This window comes from Chrysemys picta, chromosome 1 (assembly GCF_011386835.1).
Source record: "Chrysemys picta bellii isolate R12L10 chromosome 1, ASM1138683v2, whole genome shotgun sequence".
Taxonomy (NCBI): Eukaryota; Metazoa; Chordata; order Testudines; family Emydidae; genus Chrysemys; species Chrysemys picta.
The window spans coordinates 40,093,955-40,115,233 of record NC_088791.1 but is presented as its reverse complement, the minus strand read 5'-3'; the positions used below and the strand labels follow the sequence as shown (position 1 = coordinate 40,115,233).

At 39.8% G+C, this 21,279-nt stretch overlaps 1 protein-coding gene across 8 annotated transcripts in view; it reads left to right on the top strand.

Annotated features, from left to right (window-relative positions):
- Positions 1-21,279, top strand: part of PLXNB2 (plexin B2) — a 334,154-nt gene that overhangs the window by 292,263 nt on the left and 20,612 nt on the right. For all 8 annotated transcript variants that reach the window (XM_065555277.1, XM_042844152.2, XM_065555271.1 and 5 more), the window contains 14 exons: positions 636-772; positions 1,871-2,041; positions 4,664-4,796; positions 6,282-6,509; positions 6,828-7,004; positions 7,935-8,074; positions 9,433-9,533; positions 12,367-12,596; positions 13,407-13,588; positions 14,329-14,395; positions 14,497-14,643; positions 17,136-17,292; positions 18,779-18,879; positions 20,523-20,607. In XM_065555277.1, the coding sequence (XP_065411349.1) occupies positions 636-772; positions 1,871-2,041; positions 4,664-4,796; positions 6,282-6,509; positions 6,828-7,004; positions 7,935-8,074; positions 9,433-9,533; positions 12,367-12,596; positions 13,407-13,588; positions 14,329-14,395; positions 14,497-14,643; positions 17,136-17,292; positions 18,779-18,879; positions 20,523-20,607 (2,056 nt within the window). The remainder of the gene's footprint in view (positions 1-635; positions 773-1,870; positions 2,042-4,663; positions 4,797-6,281; positions 6,510-6,827; positions 7,005-7,934; positions 8,075-9,432; positions 9,534-12,366; positions 12,597-13,406; positions 13,589-14,328; positions 14,396-14,496; positions 14,644-17,135; positions 17,293-18,778; positions 18,880-20,522; positions 20,608-21,279) is intronic.

Below are 21,279 nucleotides of genomic sequence, written 5' to 3'. Positions count from 1 at the left end.
TGCTAAACTTGTGAAAGTCACTGGCTAATTGCTTGGAACCAGGGTTTGTTGAAGTGCTAAACCAGCTTTTGAAAACAGAAGCCTCTTCTGCAGGTGCAGAAAGAAAATATTTTCTTTATTTCAGTTTATTCAACTAGTTTAGCATGAAATAAAAATGAAAATAGGAAATCCAAGGGGAAATTTTAAGACTGCTAATTAGCAGGTAGTCTACAAATTGCCGTTAGGGTCTTTAAATCTGGAGGAAGCCTGAGGATGCTCTAGTGTGAAATCTTGCACGTGAGTAAATCCACATTATCTGTTCATCACCTCGTTCTCTAATGAAGGAAAATCTGTTGTGGAAGATCGGTTCCTAACCCTATTATTCTCGTGGGTTTTTTTTTATTCTTCACATCCATATTGATGCTGTCCTTTACAAAATTGCCTCAAATTGAGACCCCTTAAATGGGGACTGATTTTTCAGAGAAACTCTTCCTAAAAATCGGGCATCCATTTACGTGGTTCAAGTTAGGCATCCAAAAATACTAGTCATTGTTGAAAACTTAGTCTATAATCACTAGAAATATAAATAATTCCTATGTAAAGTAAAAACTTAAACCCATGTGTTTAATGAGTTTGTTGCCATTTCTTCCTTACAGCAACCTCATCCTACAGGAATAAGTCCAACCAAAGGCCCCCAAGCTGGTGGGACCATCCTTACAATCACTGGGGAAAATCTGGAAACTGGCTCCCAGAAAGATGTTGGAGTTTTCCTCGGTGGTGTGCCCTGCAACATGTACGTAGGCAGCACTTAACTTTCATAATATTGACTTGTACTCCACTAGCACCAACCAAGATCAGAGCCCATCTGTGCGAGGCATTGTGCAAATCTATTGTGAGAGGAGATCCCTGCCCCCAATGGTTTACCATCTTTAAATGGATAAGACTGACATAGAGTGAGAGAAAGGGATAGAACACAGAAGCAGTGCAAATATAGAGTGGTGGTTTGTGAACATTTAGTTGGTGCCATGATTTTGTTTGTTCATTAATTTTTGGGTAGGTTTTTGATTGGTTGTATTTATTCTGTGAATCACAGGGGACAGGTCGGGGAGGATGGAAGGTAGGAGGGCATTAGCTATAAGAAGGCATTAAGGGATTGGGTGGGGAGAGGGAAGGAAGCACTTGTCTTTTTTTTTTTTTTTTTTTTTTTTTTTTATGAAGCTTTGCCCTTATTAAAACTTGTCACTTTGTGACCGTAATACAGAGTAGTATAAAGCCTTCCCTCAGCCCCCGACCATTCCCAGCCACATGGCCATGAGGGTAAACTGCAGCGAGGAACCAGCCAGAGAATCCAGCAGGTAGGAATAGCTACAGAAGCAGTCAGAACAGGAACCTTCAGACAGTCGGAAAACTTTCTGCAGTTTTGACTGGACTTTCTCTGCCCTATACTGATTGGCTGTTTGCTCCAACCCTTTCCATCCCCCTCCTCACAATCTCTTCATCTCAGGTCACTCCACCCCTCTTAGTCTCTTCTCCACTGCCCCGTCCACCTCACCACTCTTCCCTTCCCGTCCTCTTTCCATGTAGCTGATCCCCTTCTAACTAAACCCACCCCAAACCCCAAAATTTTGGAACTAACATGTTTGCAGTGATCACTTTGTTCATTAGGCTTGTGTTTCCCCCACCCCTCTCCCCTTCCCCCGTGTCGATCTTGTCTATTTAGATTGTAAACTCTTTGGGGCCGGGACTGTCTGCTACCATTTGTTCAATGCCTAGCACAGTGGGACCCCATTCTTGGTCAGCTCTTAGGCTCTACCGTAATAAAGATGATGATTCATAATAATGCTAGTAATTTGAGCCTTGTTTCCCCTTTTCTTTTTCCTCCAATTTCCAGCATTGATTTTGGTGAACAAATAGTTTGCATCACAGGACAACATAACAAAGTTGAAGAAGTTCATGTAACCGTGCATCACGGAGACACAGAGAACAAATTAAACAATACATGGTTTACATATAGCGAAAATCCTACTGTCACTAAAATCTTTCCAAAAAATAGCTTCAGCAGGTAATGAAATGTTTCTATTATAACTATGTTCATTCTTAATAGATATGGGCGTGTGGTAGTTTTTCTTCATATGAAACTATTTAAATGAAAGTCACTATACTGTGTCTCTGCAGAAAGTTTAAGTATATGAGCTTGTACATTTTTTCCCCAAACTATTGACACACATTAATAATGTATTCTTTTTAACTCAAAACCTTAATAATACCTTTTTCAAAGCTAAATCTTGAAATAAGAAAAGTAATTAACTTCTTTTAAAATACAGATTTCTTAAAGGAAAAAGAAAATAGATTGAGACGTATTTAAGGAGAATGTCAATCAACACTAGTTTTACTTTGCTTTTTAAAATTAATCTTATTCCCATTAAAGCAGAAGTCATCACCTGCAGATAACATAAAGCTGTCAAAATGTCTGTGTCCATCCATTTCTGAAACATGTCTTGCTCAGCTAGTAAGAGTTGGTATGATGGAAATAAAAAAGAATTATGACTTGCCAGCTTTGTTCCAGTAGGGCAAGTAGTAGCTGGCTAAAAACGCAACTGGAGTTCAGCAAGGTTTTTAAAGATTGTTTGTGTGTTTGTGTGTGTGTGTTTGTTTGTTTTTGTTTTTTTTAATCTATAGCCAGACTGGTGGTTTCTCTCTGAGAATTCAGTTCTTTCTGAAAAGAAAAATACCAATATCCTAAACATAAAAGCAAACAGGAAATCCCAACATGATACTTTGAACTATTTGACAGTGTACCTGTATAGAAGTCCTCCCAGAATACTCCTCATTTCAGGGGCTGCGGACAAAAACTGTGATCTTTACTCATGGGCTTCAGCTTCCTAATATCTTAATCTTGCTGCCTAGTAGAGGACGATTTGGTATTTTCATATTCTGAGAGATCAGAGGGAACAAGCCAAATCTCAAATTCTGTCACTTTCTACCAAAAAAACCAACATGAGATGATGACCTGAACAGGATCTTAAAAGTTAAGTCACCTGTGACTTACCAGGCTCCTTCAACACGGCCTTTTATATAAATAAAGTAATACTTAAGATTATTCCCATTTAAGAGATAAGAGGGACAATAGATGTATTTTTCTTTTTGTTTACTTGGTACATTTGTAAACCCTTTGTAATCAGTCTAATTTTTCCCTCTTTATAGTCAATCACTCCAGGGATTCTCAAAACTTTTGATAAAGTGGAATTCATTTTATTGGATTATTTTGTGGATCACCTTCCCTCCCAGTAATGATTATTGGGATTGTTGGTGGTTGGAAATGTATGCTAAGTCCTTTCTTAACTGTTAATGTATCTATCAACTGAAAGCAGCAAGGAGAGCCAGCACCGTGTGACTTCCATTCCTTTCTGTATAGGTTCTTATAACACACTCATTACCACACTATCAGAGCACCTTCCAGGAATGCTGTAAGCAACATGACTAATATGTCATGTGTTTATGCTCTCATCCTCTCTCGGGGGAGATGTGCTTGCAGTGGAGTGTCCTGTTTTGGTAGGGGCTCTTTTAATATTCCTGTTGCTATGTGTTTAGGTCAGAGAAGGTCAGGTCGAAGAAGTACATCTTGCACTTGGAGTGGAAGATGAGGTTTGTGGCGAACCTTAATTCCTGGTGAGGTTCATTCCACAGTCTCGAACCAGCCCCTTAGAAAGCTTTATCTTCTGTTGTAGGGAGTTCCAGTGAGCTAGAAGAGCAAAGTTGATGGGTATGGTCTTTGTCCCAGAGCTTTAGAGGGTCTTTGAAATATCCTGGTGTCAGGCAATGGAGCACCTTGAAGATGAGGTCTAAGACTTTTAACTTGACTTGATTCTATAGGAAGCCAGGGTAGGGAGCAGAGGACAGGTGTGATGTGCTTGGTAGCCAGCATTACTGTAGAGATGCACTGCAGCCTTCTGAACAAGTGGGAGTTTGCTAAGTGCTAAAGGTACTTCATCCCCAGGTACACTGCCTTGCTGTAGTCCAGCCAAGAGGTCATGAAGGCATGAATAACTGAGGCCAGATCACTGTCTGCCATGATAGGGTAGAGTCTCCTAGCTACCCGGAAATGATGGAAAACGTTACTCACAGATGCTGCTCTGTGAGAGCTTAGCCTCAGTGAGGAATCCAAGAATACTGCAGACTGTATTGACCAGTTGTGGTGTGTATTTTCAACCAAAGAAGAATGCTCCATGGCTACAAATTCTTCAAAATGCTTTCCTCTGCCCACCAGCATAACCTCTGTCTTGCTCAGCTTCACTTTCAGCCAGCTATTCTTAATCCATGAGCTGATCTCATCCAAGCACTGAGCCATTTTGGTAGGAACCACCAACCATTACGTTAGGTTCCCCTGTTTGTGTAGTGCACCCCACCCCAAGAGTGATAAAGGCACGGGAAAACATTTTAAATAATTTAAAAATGTGAATATAAAAATCACAACTAGGCCACAGGGTTTGGAACAGCTGTATCACTTCAAAATTTTATACCCATATTTGGTTTACTGGAAGTTCTTACATTTGATGCCTAACTATTGTACAAGTACCTGCATGCAAAGCTGTGCACAAAATATTTTAAGTGGAAAAAGTCCTAGATGGAGCTAAGGTATGGTTGTAGAACTTTACTGATGTTTGATTTGTGTCTGTTTTTTCAGTGGAGGGAGAAATATTACTGTAACAGGAGCTGGGTTTGATATCATCCAGAGTTTCTCCATAGTTGTAACTGCTGACCTTCATGGGTCTTCCAGAAAGAAGAAGAGGCAAATACGCAGTCTAGCCTCAAAACAGGTATGTATGTATGTATGTATTTATTTATTTATTTATTTATTTATTGTCAGACAAGCTATCTTCATCAGCAGTGTGATGTCTAAACAGGGCCTGATCCTGGTCAACCGTTTTTCCTTTTTAGTTCACTTTATTATTTTATTTTCATTTCATTATATTATCATAGTATCCAGAATGTACTAGGAATGGTACAATCACGTTTGTGATGAAAGAGACTGGGAAGACTGTATCATGGGAAGTCATAAAGATAGCTGCTGTTTTTTGTGTTGTGATTTATGTTAATGATTGAAGAGGGTTCCTAGAGTAAACTATTTGTATAATTGTACTTTTTAAATGTGCCAAGGAACACCTAGTGCAAAGGATTGGGATGGGGAGGGGGAAATAAACATACATACATAAATTATACTGTTAGGATCCAGACATTTTCAAGCATGAGGTGCCTTAGGGTATGTCTATACTTACCTCCGGGTTCGGCGGTAAGCAATCGATCTTCTGGGATCGATTTATCGCGTCTTGTCTAGATGCGATAAATTGATCCCGGAAGTGCTCGCCGTTGACACCGGTACTCCTGCTCCGCGAGAGGAGTACGCAGAGTTGACGGGGGAGCCTGCCTGCCACGTGTGGACCCGCGGTAAGTACCTTGTAGTTCGAACTAAGGTACTTCGACTTCAGCTATGTTATTCACGTAGCTGAAGTTGCGTATCTTAGTTCGAACTGGGGGGGTTAGTGTGGACCAGCCCTTAGAAATAAACATTCATTGTGGTGGAAGATAAGGTTTGTTGTGAGTTAATTAGTTGGTGTTTAATGTATTTTATTCATAAATGGTACTGAGCATTTATGGGGGGAGGGATAGCTCAGTGGTTTGAGCATTGGCCTGCTAAACCCAGGGTTGTGAGTTCAATCCTTGAGGGGGCCACTTGGGGATCTGGGGCAAAATCAGTACTTGGTCCTGCTAGTGAAGGCAGGGGGCTGGACTCGACCTTTCAAGGTCCCTTCCAGTTCTAGGAGATGGGATATCTCCATTATTTATTTATATTAAGCTGATAACGTCTCTGTTATTTATAAATGCCTTGAATACAAGTGATGTGCCCAAGGTTGCAGAAGAGTCAAAAATAGTCTGGATTAAAGCTAAGGAGTTACCATCCCACCCCCATCAATCCTGTGTTCTCAACATTAAATCGCCCTAAAATAGTTCAAACCCACAAAATTCAGATAATGACACAAACTTTCTGTCAACTTTGGGAGTGTTCAGACCTTAGGATTTTGCTTTGGACGTGAATACTAACCCACACTGAAGCAATGATTTATTTTTGTGCAGTGATTTTTTTCTTTTCCAAAAGTATCTGAGAATCTCACATTTTTATTTAACCTTGGTTGTGTTGTGGAAGGCCTAGTTCACAGGCTCTGCCTTCTATTTTTAGGTGCTAAATGTTCAGCAGCAAATAACATGATCTAATCAAAACCCAAAATGTTTTGTTTGCTTTTTAGTTTCTAGGAAAAGATATTGCAAAAATCAATGAAAGCACAATAGTCTTCTCTTCTCCACCAATACTAGAGGATCCAGAAAACTATAGGATTACTACACTTATTAAAATGGATGGTTACAGTTTTGTTTTAAACGCCGACAATGACCTCTTTAAATACGTTGCGGATCCAACATTTGAAAACTTCACTGATGGCATCAAAAAACAAGTCAACAAACTTATTCATGCAAAGGTAAACTTGACAAGACATGGCTGGTTGTAGTTTTATTGTTGTAATAAATATGTAGATGTGAGATTTTCCTTTCATCCTTAAAAAACTTGTGCTGCCCTCCACTGCCGGAATCTGGAATTTCCATATGAGCTGTGTTCCCATAGAATTAATAGATTTCCTCTGTGTGTAAAAGCCTGGGGATATTTTTTCCTCCCCCTTCTCACTGATGTCACTACATCCTCTGTTGAAAATGAACTGTTCAAAAGATTGTGTAACTTGTGGATTGCTTCACCCGTGGCTTTGTAGCTTAAATGACTTAGCCTTATATTTTCTGTCTAGGGCAGTAATCTGAACAAAGCCATGACGATAGAGGAGGCTCAAGCTTTTGTAGGAGCAGAACCCTGCAACATAAAAACACTGACTGAAAAGGATTTATATTGTGAACCACCAGAAGTACAACCTCAGCCAAAGAGAAGGCAGAAGAGGGATACAATCAATAACTTGCCTGAATTCATTGTATGTCACCTTTCCTGCCTGTTGTCTTTAATAGCATGTATGTAGAGAGGAGGGTATGGAGTACTGTGTTTGTGACACTGATAAAGTAGCTTCCTATTTGCATGGGTTTATTTTTCAGTGGCGCATTATATAAAGGAAACTATCTTGTGACTCCACTTCACTTCCAGATTCTGCCTGCTATCTATAAAAGGATTGCAGATAGATAGAATGTCCCAAGATGTTGATTGCCACTTTTATTAAGGGGTCAGGTCCTATATATACTCACAACTAGGCATAGGGTTTTCTATCTTTACAAGTCCCATTGCAGTCAATCACTATTCTGGGTAGTAAGTGTTTATAGGATTGGGTCTTAAATTCCTTTGTATAGTAATAACTTTTTCTTTTCCTTTTATGTAATAAGGGCTAAATTACGTGCTAGAATACAAAGGTGCTGCTCCATTAATTCATTAACTTCAGTGGAGCTATGCCAATTTATGCCAGCAAAAATATTGTATCTGAATCTTATACCTGTTTGGCAATCTGGACTAGGAATTCTATAGATTATAAAGATTACTAAGGCTAGGTCTACACTACCCGCCTGAATCGGCGGGTAGAAATCGACCTCTCGGGGATCGATTTATCGCGTCCCGTTGGGACGCGACAATCGATCCCCGAATCGACGCTCTTACTCCAGCAGCGGAGGTGGGAGTAAGCGCCATCGACAGGAAGCCGCAGAGGTCGATTTTGCCGCCGTCCTCACAGCGGGGTAAGTCGGCTGCAATACGTCGAATTCAGCTACGCTATTCACGTAGCTGAATTTGCGTATCTTAAATCGACTCCCCCCTGTAGTGTAGATGTAGCCTAAGAAACTAAAGCATGGCAGCTAAATTATTGAATAATCTTCTTGTTACATTTTTTGAGGCAGGTATAAGTATGTATTTAATTCTTTAGGTGAAATTTGGCCTCAGAGAATGGATCCTAGGAAGAGTGGAATATGACACACGTGTGAGTGACATACCCCTGGATGTGATTTTGCCATCCGTAATTTTTCCTATGGTGGCCATTATCATCATCTCTATCTACTGTTACAGGTAAGATAGTCAGATGCTATGGCTGTCCCAAAGCTCTGAAGGAGAAGGCTGATGGGGCAGAAAAGCAAACTATTCTCATCTGCAAAGAGGAACAATCTTGATCACTTAATAAACTAAACATTTTAAAGGAAGTAGCTGGAAAACGTTTATACCAATAATTCCCCTAACATAGACCCTTTCAGTGGTATTTCTTGGTGCCTGTCAGCCCAGTGTTCTTTCTCTGCTGTAAGCACAAACAAATTGGCCCAGGTTTTCACACCCCTCACTGAGAGGGTAAGGTGCACACACACAATCTTGAAATTGCAGCTGAAGTGCCTTCATGCAAGTGAAAATATTGCTTGTTTTGCATGTGTATTAGTCAATGTTTAAGCTTCCTATGTCAACACTCTGTAGACCTGAGATGGTTGGATCTGTCTGAGTGGATATTCTGGTCTTTACAGCTGAGCCACGTATTACCACACACACATTTTATCACTATTGGTGAAATTCACCCCTTTGTGGAGTGCCAGTACCAGGACTATACACCACTTAAGTCCTACTTGAGGCCTATTTTGAGGTCTTAAGTGGGATGTAAGTAGTGTATCAGCCTTGTGCTGGGTGGATTTCACTGTAATGATGCAAAGCTGTACAACTGAGATGCAGTGCCTTATAGTATTTGCACCTGTACAACGTTGAAACTCCCTTAGATCTCCCATAACCTGCTCAGTATGATCCTGTGCATGTACTTAAGCCATGTCTGTGCTCTGGATGTTACAGCAGCACAGCTACAACACTGCAGCTATGTTACTGTAGTGTAGACACTTCTTACAGCAACTGAAGGGGTATTTCTGGCAATGTAGCTAATCCACCTCCCCAAGTGGAAGTAGCTAAGTCAACAGAAGAAGTCTTCTATTGATCTAGCCGCGTCTACACCTGGGGTTAGGTCATCTTAACTATGACACTCAGGGGTCTGAATTTTTCACATCCGTGAGGTCGACATAGTTACGACGCTATCTTCAGTGTAGACAAGCCTTAGTCATGACTCAGCAGCCATTGTGGAATATGCTCTGAGTGCTTATTGCATTGTCTGTCCAGCTTGCACAAGTGAAGTAGCTGTGCTTAAAATGTGCTCACAAATGTAGTCTAATAAGTTTAAAATCATTGGGCCAGATCTTCAACCGGTCTGTTTAAGCAGCTTCATTATAGAGCTACATTGATTTACATTAGCTGAAGATCTGACCCGCTATCTCCTCCACTTTCGTTATTAAAAGTAAAGAGGAAAAGAAACAGACTTCCTATGATCCCTCAGCCTTTCCATTTGATGCAATTGCAAAATGCTGTACTTTTACCATTAATAACTTTACCTTTATTCTTTAAAGACGAAAAAGCCAACAAGCAGAACGTGAATATGAAAAAATCAAGTCACAGCTTGAAGGTTTGGAAGAAAGTGTCAGAGATCGGTGCAAAAAGGAATTCACAGGTATGATTTATGTTAGATTTCTTATGGACCCTAATGAGAAATACTAAATTGGGCTAAAACTACTGCACTATCTTACTGAAACTGTTTCTTGGTTGTAACTACAAGCCAGTATAACTACTCTTGATTGCAGACATCAATGTACAGTACATATTCTTCTTACAATTAAGACCATAAATAAGATTAAATAGAGTGAAAGTGATTAAAGGAAACAACAGGTTTTTAGGGTAAAGATAAAATAAGCACGAGGAATTAAATCAGTAAATGGAAATAGAAACTAGGTTTTTTATTACTACTATTAAAAAGCTTTTACTGGTACTGAAAAGTCACTTTTTTCCCAGTAAGTAAGGGTAGTCTGTATTTATGCTGTTGATAAAATATGACACATTTATTTCAATAAAAATAGAATGTTAGGAAAGCCACAAAATATATGAATTGGTGAGCTATGAATTTATGAAGATAGACTGCAATATCTTTTAAGTCCGGGAAAATCAGAGAGAAGAAGAAAATTTACCTCTTTGTAATAGGAAATAATGGAACCTGATCTGAGGAGCTGGTTCATTCTTTACTTATGTAAAGAGACTTCACCTGAGGGAAATCAATGGGAGCTGTAAGGGCACAGCACCTCTGAATATCAGGCTACTTATTTTGGTGTCTAATTCAGGCACCCATGTTTGAAAACTTTGGCCTAAGTGATTACCTTGACCTGTAATATCACTATCTAAAATACACTATTTGTTTATACTGAAATAACCTATCTTTGCTTCTATAACAAAGCATGTTTTTTTCCTAAAGAGAAATTACTTGTCTCTTATTAACACAGATGGGCTGAAAAAGTGGTGGTTGAATCTGAATTTGGCTTAGATTTAGCTTTGGGAATTCAGGGTTAGGGTTTAGAATTGACTCTATAGATAATCTGACAAGATTTTTGCAATCTTGAATAGTGGAAATCTCTCAAAATCTACTGTTAACCTGAGATTTCTGCCATTGGAGTTGAAATTGTCTCAGAATAGTTTTTTCCCATTATACTTGAGTCACATCTGGAAAATTGGCATGTTTCAATTTTGGACCCTACCCAATACCAAACCTCAGTAGCAACTGTTTAGATTGAGGGATTCAGCTTCAAAGGCCACTCTGAAATTTGAAGGGCTAAAGATCAAGGTTCCCGTTTGGAGCCATCTCTGCTTATTAGTCTCCCTCACCAACTGGCCTTTGTAATCCCTCTTCTTTTCTGTCCTTGGTTTCTCAGAGCTGTTTCTGGAATGTGAAGCTGCCCGTCCCCTGCCAGGGGAGTACTGCTCCCTGCTGGAGTGTGGGGTTAATCTCCTACTCCAGCACAGCTGCCTCTCTGGGCTCAGGAGGAACACAAATTGTCTCTAGCAGTGTCATCTAGCACATAAGATACACGTCGTCTTGGCTAATAGTAACGTAAAGCACTTAAATGAAAGTAGTTTCTAGATGCCTATAATATTGATAATGGCAAATGCAGGAAGAGAAGTCTTCCTGCATGCATCAGAGCAGTCATAGTAAAGGAAGGGGTGATTAGGGTAGAACAACACACACAGCATGAAGCTTGAAACCATGAGATGTTTTCTTTCTTAGAATTGGCTGAGTGTAACAAAATAGAGAACCAGGATAAATTATGTGGACAATAAAAATTCCTGAGATGACAAGCCATTATATTAATTAACATGGTATTCTAGTCAGTCAGCAATATCAGGCAACTGGAAAGCCTCCAGCTGAAATGACCACTTTGTGGAAAGGTGACCTCCTAATTGCTTTTTGTGTCAAGAACTTGAAAGCTTTGGGGGCTCACAGAAGTGTTTTCATCATTTTCAGTGAATTATTTTACCTTCTTCCTTTCTGCCCTTCTCCTAATAAAATGATTATTCTTTGTGCTTCCTGTTGCTCTTGCTCCTTGGCTCAACATCCCAACTATCATGAAAAGAATTAAAAGGCAATTTCACAACGATGTAGACTTAAAGGAATAGAAAATATATAAACACAAGAAAAGTAGTTGGCCACAATTTCTTTTTATCCTTTGCTGCTGTGTGTGTGTGTGTGTGTGTGTGTGTGTGTGTGTGTGTGTGTGTGTGTGTGTGTTAAGAAGAGCTCTCTGCATAAACCCCAGCATTCAATAATTACTGATCCAACAGTAAATTCATGACCCTCAACTTATCACATTACAATATCTGGTAAGAAAATATTGTGGTGGTGAGGATGATTATTAGCATATGTATAATGATGCTGTGCAGGAACCCTGCTTGTGCCTGCTCATGGTACAAACAGAAAACAATGAGATTGTCCCTTCCCCAGTCTAGGTAACTATAGGTACATCTTTGCAGCAAGCAGCAGCCTGTGGCAGCCTGGCTCAGAGCCCAGGCTGACAGACTCAGGCTCCTGCTATGGTGCTAAAAATAGCCATGTAGACATTTGGGCTCTGGCTCTGAAGCACACCCCCTTCCCTAGACTTCTAAAGTCTGCACAGCTTTACCTTAGCACGAGCCCCAGAAGCAGTCTGTAGACCCAGACTCTGAGACTTGCTGTCGCAAGCTCCAAATTGGTGAGTAGATACACGCTGTGATTCCTCAAAGATAGCACTGTCAGTGTCTCAATAGGATTATCTGGGAAGAAACTCTGGGTTGTAGGGAACATGCTTTGGCAATTGGTAAACATGGTATGGAAAAAGCAGAATGAATATGGCAGGGGAAAGGATTCTGAATATGTTTGATCATTTTTTTCCCCCTAGTATAAAATGCTTTCATTGTTAGATGAAAACAAAAGGTACTGTGGTTTCTAAAACTAACTCTAAAACTAGAAATATTGTATGTTCTAGATCTAATGATAGAGATGGAAGATCAGACCAATGATGTCAGTGAAGCAGGAATTCCTGTGCTGGACTATAAAATGTACACAGACAGAGTCTTCTTCTTGCCCTCAAAAGATGGAGAGAAAGATGTAATGATTACTGGGAAACTGGATATTCCAGAGGCTAGAAAGCAAACTGTGGAGCAGGCTTTAAATCAGTTCTCCAATCTACTGAATAGCAAATCATTTCTCATCAATGTGAGTATTGAAATGAAAGTCACTTTGAGCTCACCCTGTATTTTTCAGAAAAGCCTTTTTTCCTGGTATGTATGTGCATGTAGACTCACACATACATTTTTAAGCACAGATGAGCCGACAGTTCAGCTCTTAAGTCCATATTTAGGCGCCTAAAAAAGTGGCCTGATTTCAAGATTGATGAGCCCCCAGCTGCTCCCACAAAAGTGCTGCTTTTCTGGTGGCTAAATACGGAGTGAGAAGCTAATTGCAGGCACCTATTTTTTTTTTTTTTTTTTTTTTTTTTTTTTTAAAGCATGACCCTAATGCTCATTACTTAAAAATAGTGTTACATTCTGAGGCAGAGGAAAACATGTTCCGAAACTTACAATGTACTTATTCAGCTCGCAGTCCTTGTAATTCAAGTGGAAGGGTTTATTTTTTGTTTGGGGTGTTTTCGGGGAGGGGAGGAAGGGGGAGGTTAAACTTACGGTGCAGAGGTTTTTTTAAACAAAAACATCCTTCATAATATATATCTTCATACTTTATTGAAGACATAGAAGTATTAATTGAGTTAGCCCTGAAGACAGTGTTTAAAACTCTCTCTCTCACACACACAGAGAGAGAGAGAGGAGTTGTAGATAGTGCTTGTTTATATGTAATTTGTTCAAAACTTTGAGTGTTTTTTTCATGCTGTACTTAGAAGACTAACATTAAGACAGTAAGTGTTTTGGGTTTTTTCCCCTCCTATCGTGCCAGGTATGTTTTGAGCTGCTCTTGAAACTTGTCATGAATCGTTTAGACTCAAAGCTAAATCTGCTTTTTCTGTTTTAGTTTATTCATACATTGGAGAAGCAGAGGGAGTTCTCTGCCCGAGAAAAAGTTTATTTTGCATCCCTATTGACTGTTGCTTTACATGGAAAGCTAGAATACTATACTGACATCATGAGGACATTGTTCTTAGAGCTGATGGAGCAGTATGTTGTGGCCAAAAACCCAAAGCTGATGCTCAGAAGGTTTGAATGATTGTCTTGTTTTCCATAGTCCTTTGTTTTTTGCAACATTGTTACATTTACAGTGTGGTGTTTTTCAGAGTGTGTGTGTCGTGCTATAGACTGTCTAGAAATCATCATGATGATGACACGTCCAAACACATTAGGGAGCAAAAATGGATAGGAGTTACTTTTTTTAAGAGCAGCTAGAGCCATTTGTCCCATCCAAATAATTTAATTTAGAGCTTGGAACAAACTTGCTCAGACATCTATCCATGAAGAAAATGCAATATTGAAATATTTGTATGCTGCTTATCTAATTTTATATCATCATCTCCATAATGAATACACTTAAACAATTTTCTGATGCATCTCCTTCAATTAGATAGGTCCAATTCTTACTCCTAAATACATTACAGAATTTCATCTTTGCTCTGCATGTTTTGTTTCAGTTACCGGTAGTTTATTCCCCAGTAACTAAAGTGTAGGTTTCTTTTAAGCATTCATTCTTACAACTTAGAAACAAACTTCTGATTTTGGATATATGATATGTACCTTTAAGTAAAAGTAATGAGCTGAAAGTATCTAAGAATGTTGAACAGTTCAAAGCGTTATCTAATGCAGGTGCACGCTTTAAAGAATCTATGTAAAATTATTGCATTAGAACAAGTGCTGTTAATGTAGAAATATTTTATTTCAGGCAACACTTTAAAAGAAAATTGCCTTCTTGTCAGCAAACATTTTCAATATTCATATTTTTTTAGATCAGAAACTGTTGTGGAGAGGATGTTGTCTAATTGGATGGCTATTTGTTTATATCAATATCTGAAGGTAAGGGATGAAAGCTATGCATAAACTTCTCCTTCATTAAGTACTTAAACATATTGCATTGATCCCTTCCATTTTTTATTTTTGTTTTTTCTCTTAAACAGGACAATGCTGGAGAGCCTCTTTATAAATTGTTCAAGGCTATCAAACATCAGGTGGAAAAAGGCCCAGTGGATGCTGTGCTGATGAAAGCCAAATATACATTGAATGACACAGGGTTACTGGGAGATGATGTAGAGTATACACCGCTGGTAAGCAGCTCATCTGCTCAGTCATTAATTTTATATCAAGAAATTTCCTCTTGAACACTGTGGAATTTAAATTTATATCAGTACACTCTTTCTATAATAATTAATGAGAGCCCAGATGAGCCATTAACATGGGCAATAGGTGAATAATTAAGAACTATATAGAAGGGTTTAGAAGCAAGTCCCAGATATGAGCAACCCCAATCTCTGAATAAGTTTGAGGGAAAATTCCATGAGCCTGATTATCATTCTCTCTCTCTCTCTCAACCATTTTATATTGGTTTAATTCTATTGATTTCAGTGGAGTTACTTCTGGTTTACACCAGTATCAGTGAGACAAGAATCAGACTCTGAATAGTCCCTAGCTCTAATGGCCTGTATCGGGCTACTTCTTTAGGCATCTAAAGATGGAAATAAGTGTCTAAATCTAGTCATCTGTTTTTGAGAATCTTGGCTTGTTTGTTTTGCACATGGTCTAATAAACGTACATAATACTCAGAACTGTCCTCAGAAGAGCAGCACAGGATTTTCTTTGCCTTGAAAGTCACTCTGATGTGATTACTCTGGGTTTATTATTGACACAGCTAGCAGCCTTTTCCATTTGTCTCTGAGTGTGAGACATGCAATGACAAATCTGTGGTGTGGCTGAAACTTAATAAAAGCCTTTATTAAGTGTTGGTTAAAAGCGCATTTTTGATATATTCCTAAGGGATTTGAGTGGGAGGGCAGCATGGGAAGCTTGCTTTATGAATTGTTCTTACAACAACCTACAGCAACTATAGTTAACAGACTGTTTGGGGGTGGGGGATGGATAAATGAAAAATGTAACTTTTTAAATGTAGATTTTTGGGCTTAATGAGGCTTCCATGTTTGTCTGAGCTGAAGAGTATACCTAATAGTTCCAGACTGGACAACATGATTTACATTGTCTCATGTGTTTAATGAGCAAGATCTTTTTGTATCGTACGTCATTTGTGACTTACTGGAATAATTCTTCTAAGTTAGGATCTTTTTAACTCAAAAAATGGCTTTTACAATTAAGATTTATGAATGCAGTATCAAAGAGAGACGTGTGAATGCAGTCAAATCTGAGACAAATGAGAATAATTCTCATAGATATTTATTGTGAACATTAGACCAGATTTGGCCCAGATTTCATTGCATTCACCAATTGTACGTATAACAAAAAAATCGCATATCCTTCACAAAAAAGTAGGTTAATATTGCTTACAATATTGGGATTATATGCCTGTTTTATGATTTTAAAAAAAATCTTGTGCTAATTATGCCAGTGTCTGAGTTTGGATAGACATTTATGGAGCACTTACTGCCTTAGGTAGATAAATGCAAAATTTAATTTGCACACCTCTACCTGAAACTGAGAGGTGAACTATACAGTACATGGTATTTATCCATTTTACAGTCATTATTTTTGTTTAAAAATTTGGTATGTTCATCAGTTGTTACACTGACACACTACATTTTCAACTGACAGCAAAATCATATATAATTAACATAATAAATAGGGAAAGGAAGAAGAAACACAATTAGCCTGCAAATTCTGTCTAGGGAAAATGAAAACGTGTTTAATTTCACTGCATTGCAGCACAGTTTAACTACATAAAATAATACATGAAGTGCAGGGATCACTTCTACCAAGACCATATCTGAGAGAGAGGGAGGTTCTGCTAGCCAATTAAAGGGGAAAGAAGCCATGGCTAGACATTTCTGCTATCAAAGTATGCCTGTGTAGCAGAGTCCATGAAGATTCCAAGATTTTTGCACCACCTTGACCATTGGAGATCAGGTACCCTCCATAGAGGGTGAGGTCACAGTCTCCGCCTCTTTCTCAAAATACTTTCCCCTTGTAGAACATTATCCTTCCTTTTTATTTTACCTGGACTGAGATTATCATCTCTATGCTGTGGGCACATTTAAAGTTCATTCTGGGTTTGGAGATTTTCTCCTGTATAAATAAAATGGAGGAATACCTACAGAACCAATGGTATCTTGAGAACCAGAATAAACTACTCAAGTGTGCCCTCTGTAGTTGAGGGTTATTGTGACGAGTAATAAATAGTAAATTGACTCTTCTTTGGGTATTGCGTTATTGGATAATTTAAGTGGTACACAGACATTGGATGGTCCAGGTATTTTAATGCATGCCTGTCTCTATTTAAAACTTCCCTTTAATAAGTTCCCAAGACACAGTAGAGATGTCATATTAGATATCAGCGAAGAAGGGGAAAATCCAATCTGTGCCTTTTCTATTTTATCATAATAGAAAGAATGGGCTGGAATCTAAAGTAGCTAGCTGGCTGGATATTAGTGAAGAACTGTGCAGATAATCCACATTGCAATTGCAAACGTACATTGCTGCATGGCAGTAAGACTGCACAATGTATCTTGGGCACTGCTTGGATTCTAATCATCCAGAAAAACAGAGATTGAAACTGATATTTTTGAATAGTTTTGCATATTTTTTTCTTTCATAGACAGTAAATGTGTATGTACAAGATGGAGGTACTGATTCTGTACCTGTGAAAGTGCTGAACTGTGATACTATTTCTCAAGTAAAGGAAAAGATAATAGACCAAGTCTACCGAAATCTGCCTTGTTCACAATGGCCAAAAGCTGACAGTGTTGTTCTTGGTAAGTAGTTATTTTTGGGGCTGTTGTAATAATATCGAAAACACTAATTTGATGCTCTTATCTTTCCCAAAATGTTTCAGTAAAAGTGATTATTGAAACAAACAAAATAAATCAAAGGTTTAGTTCTTGAACTATTAAGCTGAATCCACAGCTAAGCATGATGCGCTAGTACTTACTATATTGTGAAATAAAGCATGTCCATATTATAAAATTCCTAACCTTTGTTCTTTGCCCAGTCTCATATTAATGCACCGACCACATTAACAACTCTCGGTAAAACCTGTGATCAGAACCAATGAAATATTGATTGTTTCCGGTACTAATTCATGCGACAGTGATAACATGAACAATTAATTGATGTAAAAGTAAGGACACAAATTTTCAGAAGTGTCCTGTGACTTTGGTCGGTCCATTTTTGATTGCCCAAATTGAAGCAACTTAAAGGGACCTGACTTTCAGAAAGTGCAGAGCACCCACTCTCTGAAAATGAGACCCCTTTCAGGTATCTCCAGTTGGGCACCCAAAGACTGATGCCTCCAAAATTACTAGTCACTTCTGAAAATGTTGTCTTTAAAGTTTTAAACACCAACTGCTGCCTTATTAAAGGAAAATAGCTTTGTGACATGTCCACTAATTCCATAATTTAAGGGGATAAAGTGGTGTTTATTACTTTTTTTTTTTTTCCCCCTTTGGTGCATTTGCCTAAAAACAAATTTTTGTTTATCTATACCACATGAAGTCCTTAATCCTCCATTTTGGATAGGGTTGCCAGGCATCCGGTTTTCGACCAGAATGCCCGGTCGAAAAGGGACCCTGGCGGGGTTCCGACCAGGCTGTTAAAACTTCGATTGGCAGCACAGCTGGGGCCCGGGGCTAAGGCAGCCTCCCGGCCTGTCCTAGCTTTGCACAGCTCCCAGAAGCAGCCACCAGCTCCTTGTGGCCCCTAGGCGCATGAGTGGCCAGGGAAGCTCTACGTGCTGCCCCCACCCCAAGTGCTGAATCCATAGATCTCATTGGCTGGGAACCCCTCCCGTACCCCAACCCCCTGCCCCAGCCCAGTGAAAGTGCGTGAGAGTGAGCAATGGAGGGAGGGGGGATGGAGTGAGTGAGGGTGGGGCCTCAGAGAAGGGGCGAGGCCTCGGGGAAGGGGTGTTTGGTTTTGTGCCATTAGAAATTTGGCAACCCTAGTTTTGGATATCACAGCAATTTCTACAGCAACTAATTGTGGTGTCCTAAACTGTGGATTTTGACTTCAGTTGGAAAATAAACAGAAAAATCACATGAATTTTTAAGCAAAACTTGCACAAAGTTCCCTAATAGGAAATAAAAGGGAAAGGAGGAAAGTCCCAAGTGTTTTGAAACGGAATATTTCAAAGATATTTTATGATGTTTCATTGGTTCTTTAAATGTAAACACATTAGTAGTATACTGTCTTAGTTGCCCAAGGATAAAACCTGTTTCTTTTCTCATTTTAATTACTCCATAGAGTGGCGTCCAGGTTCTACTGCCCAGATCCTCTCAGATTTGGATTTAACATCCCAAAGAGATGGCAGGTGGAAACGTATGAATACTCTGATGCATTATAACGTAAGGAGGATTGCTGACATCTTTTAATTGTTTTTCAGTAATAAATAAACTTTTATTACCTTTTAGAGAAAATTGGCTTGTACCATCTAATAAGGGGGCTGGGATATGTAGCTATGTTACTTTCTAATTCTGGAAAGTGAGAATGTATGTATCAAATTCTAGTACTCTCACTGGTTTCCTCTCCATCACTGGATACAATTCCAAATTGCCCCTATATAGACTATATTTCCATATCTCTCAGCAGTCCCAGGTTCGTGGAATTGTCCTGTTTTAGCTCCCAAAATCCTGTCCCAGTTGAAGTGACTCCTGTCCCATGGGGCTGTTAGGCTCAGCTATTCTTTCCAGGCATTGCAATCTGGCCTCTGGTGCACAAGGTCATAGCACCACTCCGGTTTGGCCCAACCTGGCCCCCGTCATGGGTGGAGGCAGCCAGGCCAAATTTGAGTGAGTACCACTGCAACTCCATGGCCGGGTCATAATGCCACTCACTCAAATTTGACATGGCCAGCCCATGATGGGCAGGTACCAGGGGCCAGGTCTCAATGCCCAGAAAGGGGAGCTGAGCCCAGCCAGCCCTTCGGAACAGGAGCCGCAGGAGCCACCACTACGAGATGAGATGAGGCTTGCTCCACAACTCCTCCCTGCCAGGCCTCCCCGCTCCTGTGTGCAGCACCCCACCTACTCACCCCACTGGGGGGGACAGGACCCATCCCTCTTTAGCTACTACAGATTTTGGGAGGTATGGACTTCTGACGTCTTACCTACTTACTCTTTTTTTCTCACTCCACCCGTCCCATTTTGGAAGCTGCTTCTCTTCCCCCATCCCTCCATCAGAGAGTTGTCTCTTCTTTATTCTCCCCAAGCTCTCTGGACCTTTCTTCATTTGTCACTCTCTCTGCTTCACTGATGTGTTTAAGAACCCTAAACCCTGAGGTGAAACAAAGGCACTTTTTTTTAAAAGAACCACTTGCTCTATTTTACCCTGTGTATAAACCCCTGATACACCCAGTCAAGTAACCAATCTTAACATAATATTTCAGGTTATGTATGACATGGGGGGGGGGAATTGGCAGGGTCGGGGGAGGGAGGGGCGTTGAAATTTTTGTTTATGTAATCTATCTAGGTTTCGTGCTGCGCTCATCGTCATGGGTATGCAAGCACTTGTGATACCCTTATTTATTTTCCCCTTTACACTACCTAACCCTTTCCTGACAGCAAATATCCTGCCAGTTAGGTGGTCCAGAACAGCTCCCTAAGAAGGCAGGTAGCTCTGCTCCTTTATGGGGAATTTAACCCTTGTGCAGAAGGTTCATGCAAACTGCCTGTGTGCCACTGAACTCTCACACTTCAAACATCATTATCAACCTTGGAGGAAGCTTTACCTGTGCCCGCTTATCTAGCAAGTATCAGAGCTTGAGCCCTTCTGCAGGAGAGGGGGTATTGGGGATGAAGGGCCTGATGGCTAGAAGTTAAAGTTTGCACAGCACTTCTCAAGATCCAGGCCCTAACTGGAGAATAAGAACATTGGTGGGTATCTTCAAAAGCCTGGTTAGGTGGGGAAAGACTCCAAAATAGTGAGGTTTAAGCCTGCTTCTCGCAGTCATGTATTATGGAATGATTTCCCTATGTTTATGTTCTTGAAGGTCCGAGATGGTGCCACACTTATCTTGTCAAAAATAGGAATTTCCCAGCAGCCAGAGGATAATCAGCAAGATGGCCCAGGGGAAAGTAAGTACAATAGGGTTTCTTTATGCCTCCAAGGGAGTTTAAGACAAAATGCACAAATAGACAATATCGTTTTTGCCTGATCTTGTTTGATGGGAATGGCACTAGAGACTTTCCAGCTGGTAATGTCACACTAATTCAGAGCTCTTTCCTTCTGTACAGCTTGTTCACTATAGTTCTAAAAGCCTCAAGTAATAGGGCTTTCACTACTGTCCTTAGGAAACTGCTGTCCGTCTTAGTGCAGTGCACTCTCAGGAAACTTCTCCTGGTAGTTTGCCTTTTCTTTTAATCCAATTACTCCTAGCTATACCCTGCACGCTGCCTTCTATTGTGTACCCCCCAAGTACTAAATTCCTCCTCCATCCTTGGTGTTTACAACCTTCAGATATTTGTAAACGGTTTAGACTGTTTCCATGTTCCTCACCACCATCACCACCCTTTATTTTCACTTAGCCAAACTACCTGAATTTAATCTTTCCTCAGAAGTCAATTGTTTCAGCCCTTTTGAGTATTTTGTTGCTGTTCTCTGAACTCAATCCAAATTGTCCATACCTTCCTTGGAATGCATTGCTCAGAATTTAATATGAGGTTCCAGGTCATGCTGCGCTAGAGACATACAGAAAGGGATTGTTTACTTCCCTGCTCCATGACACGATGATTTGTTCATACAACCCA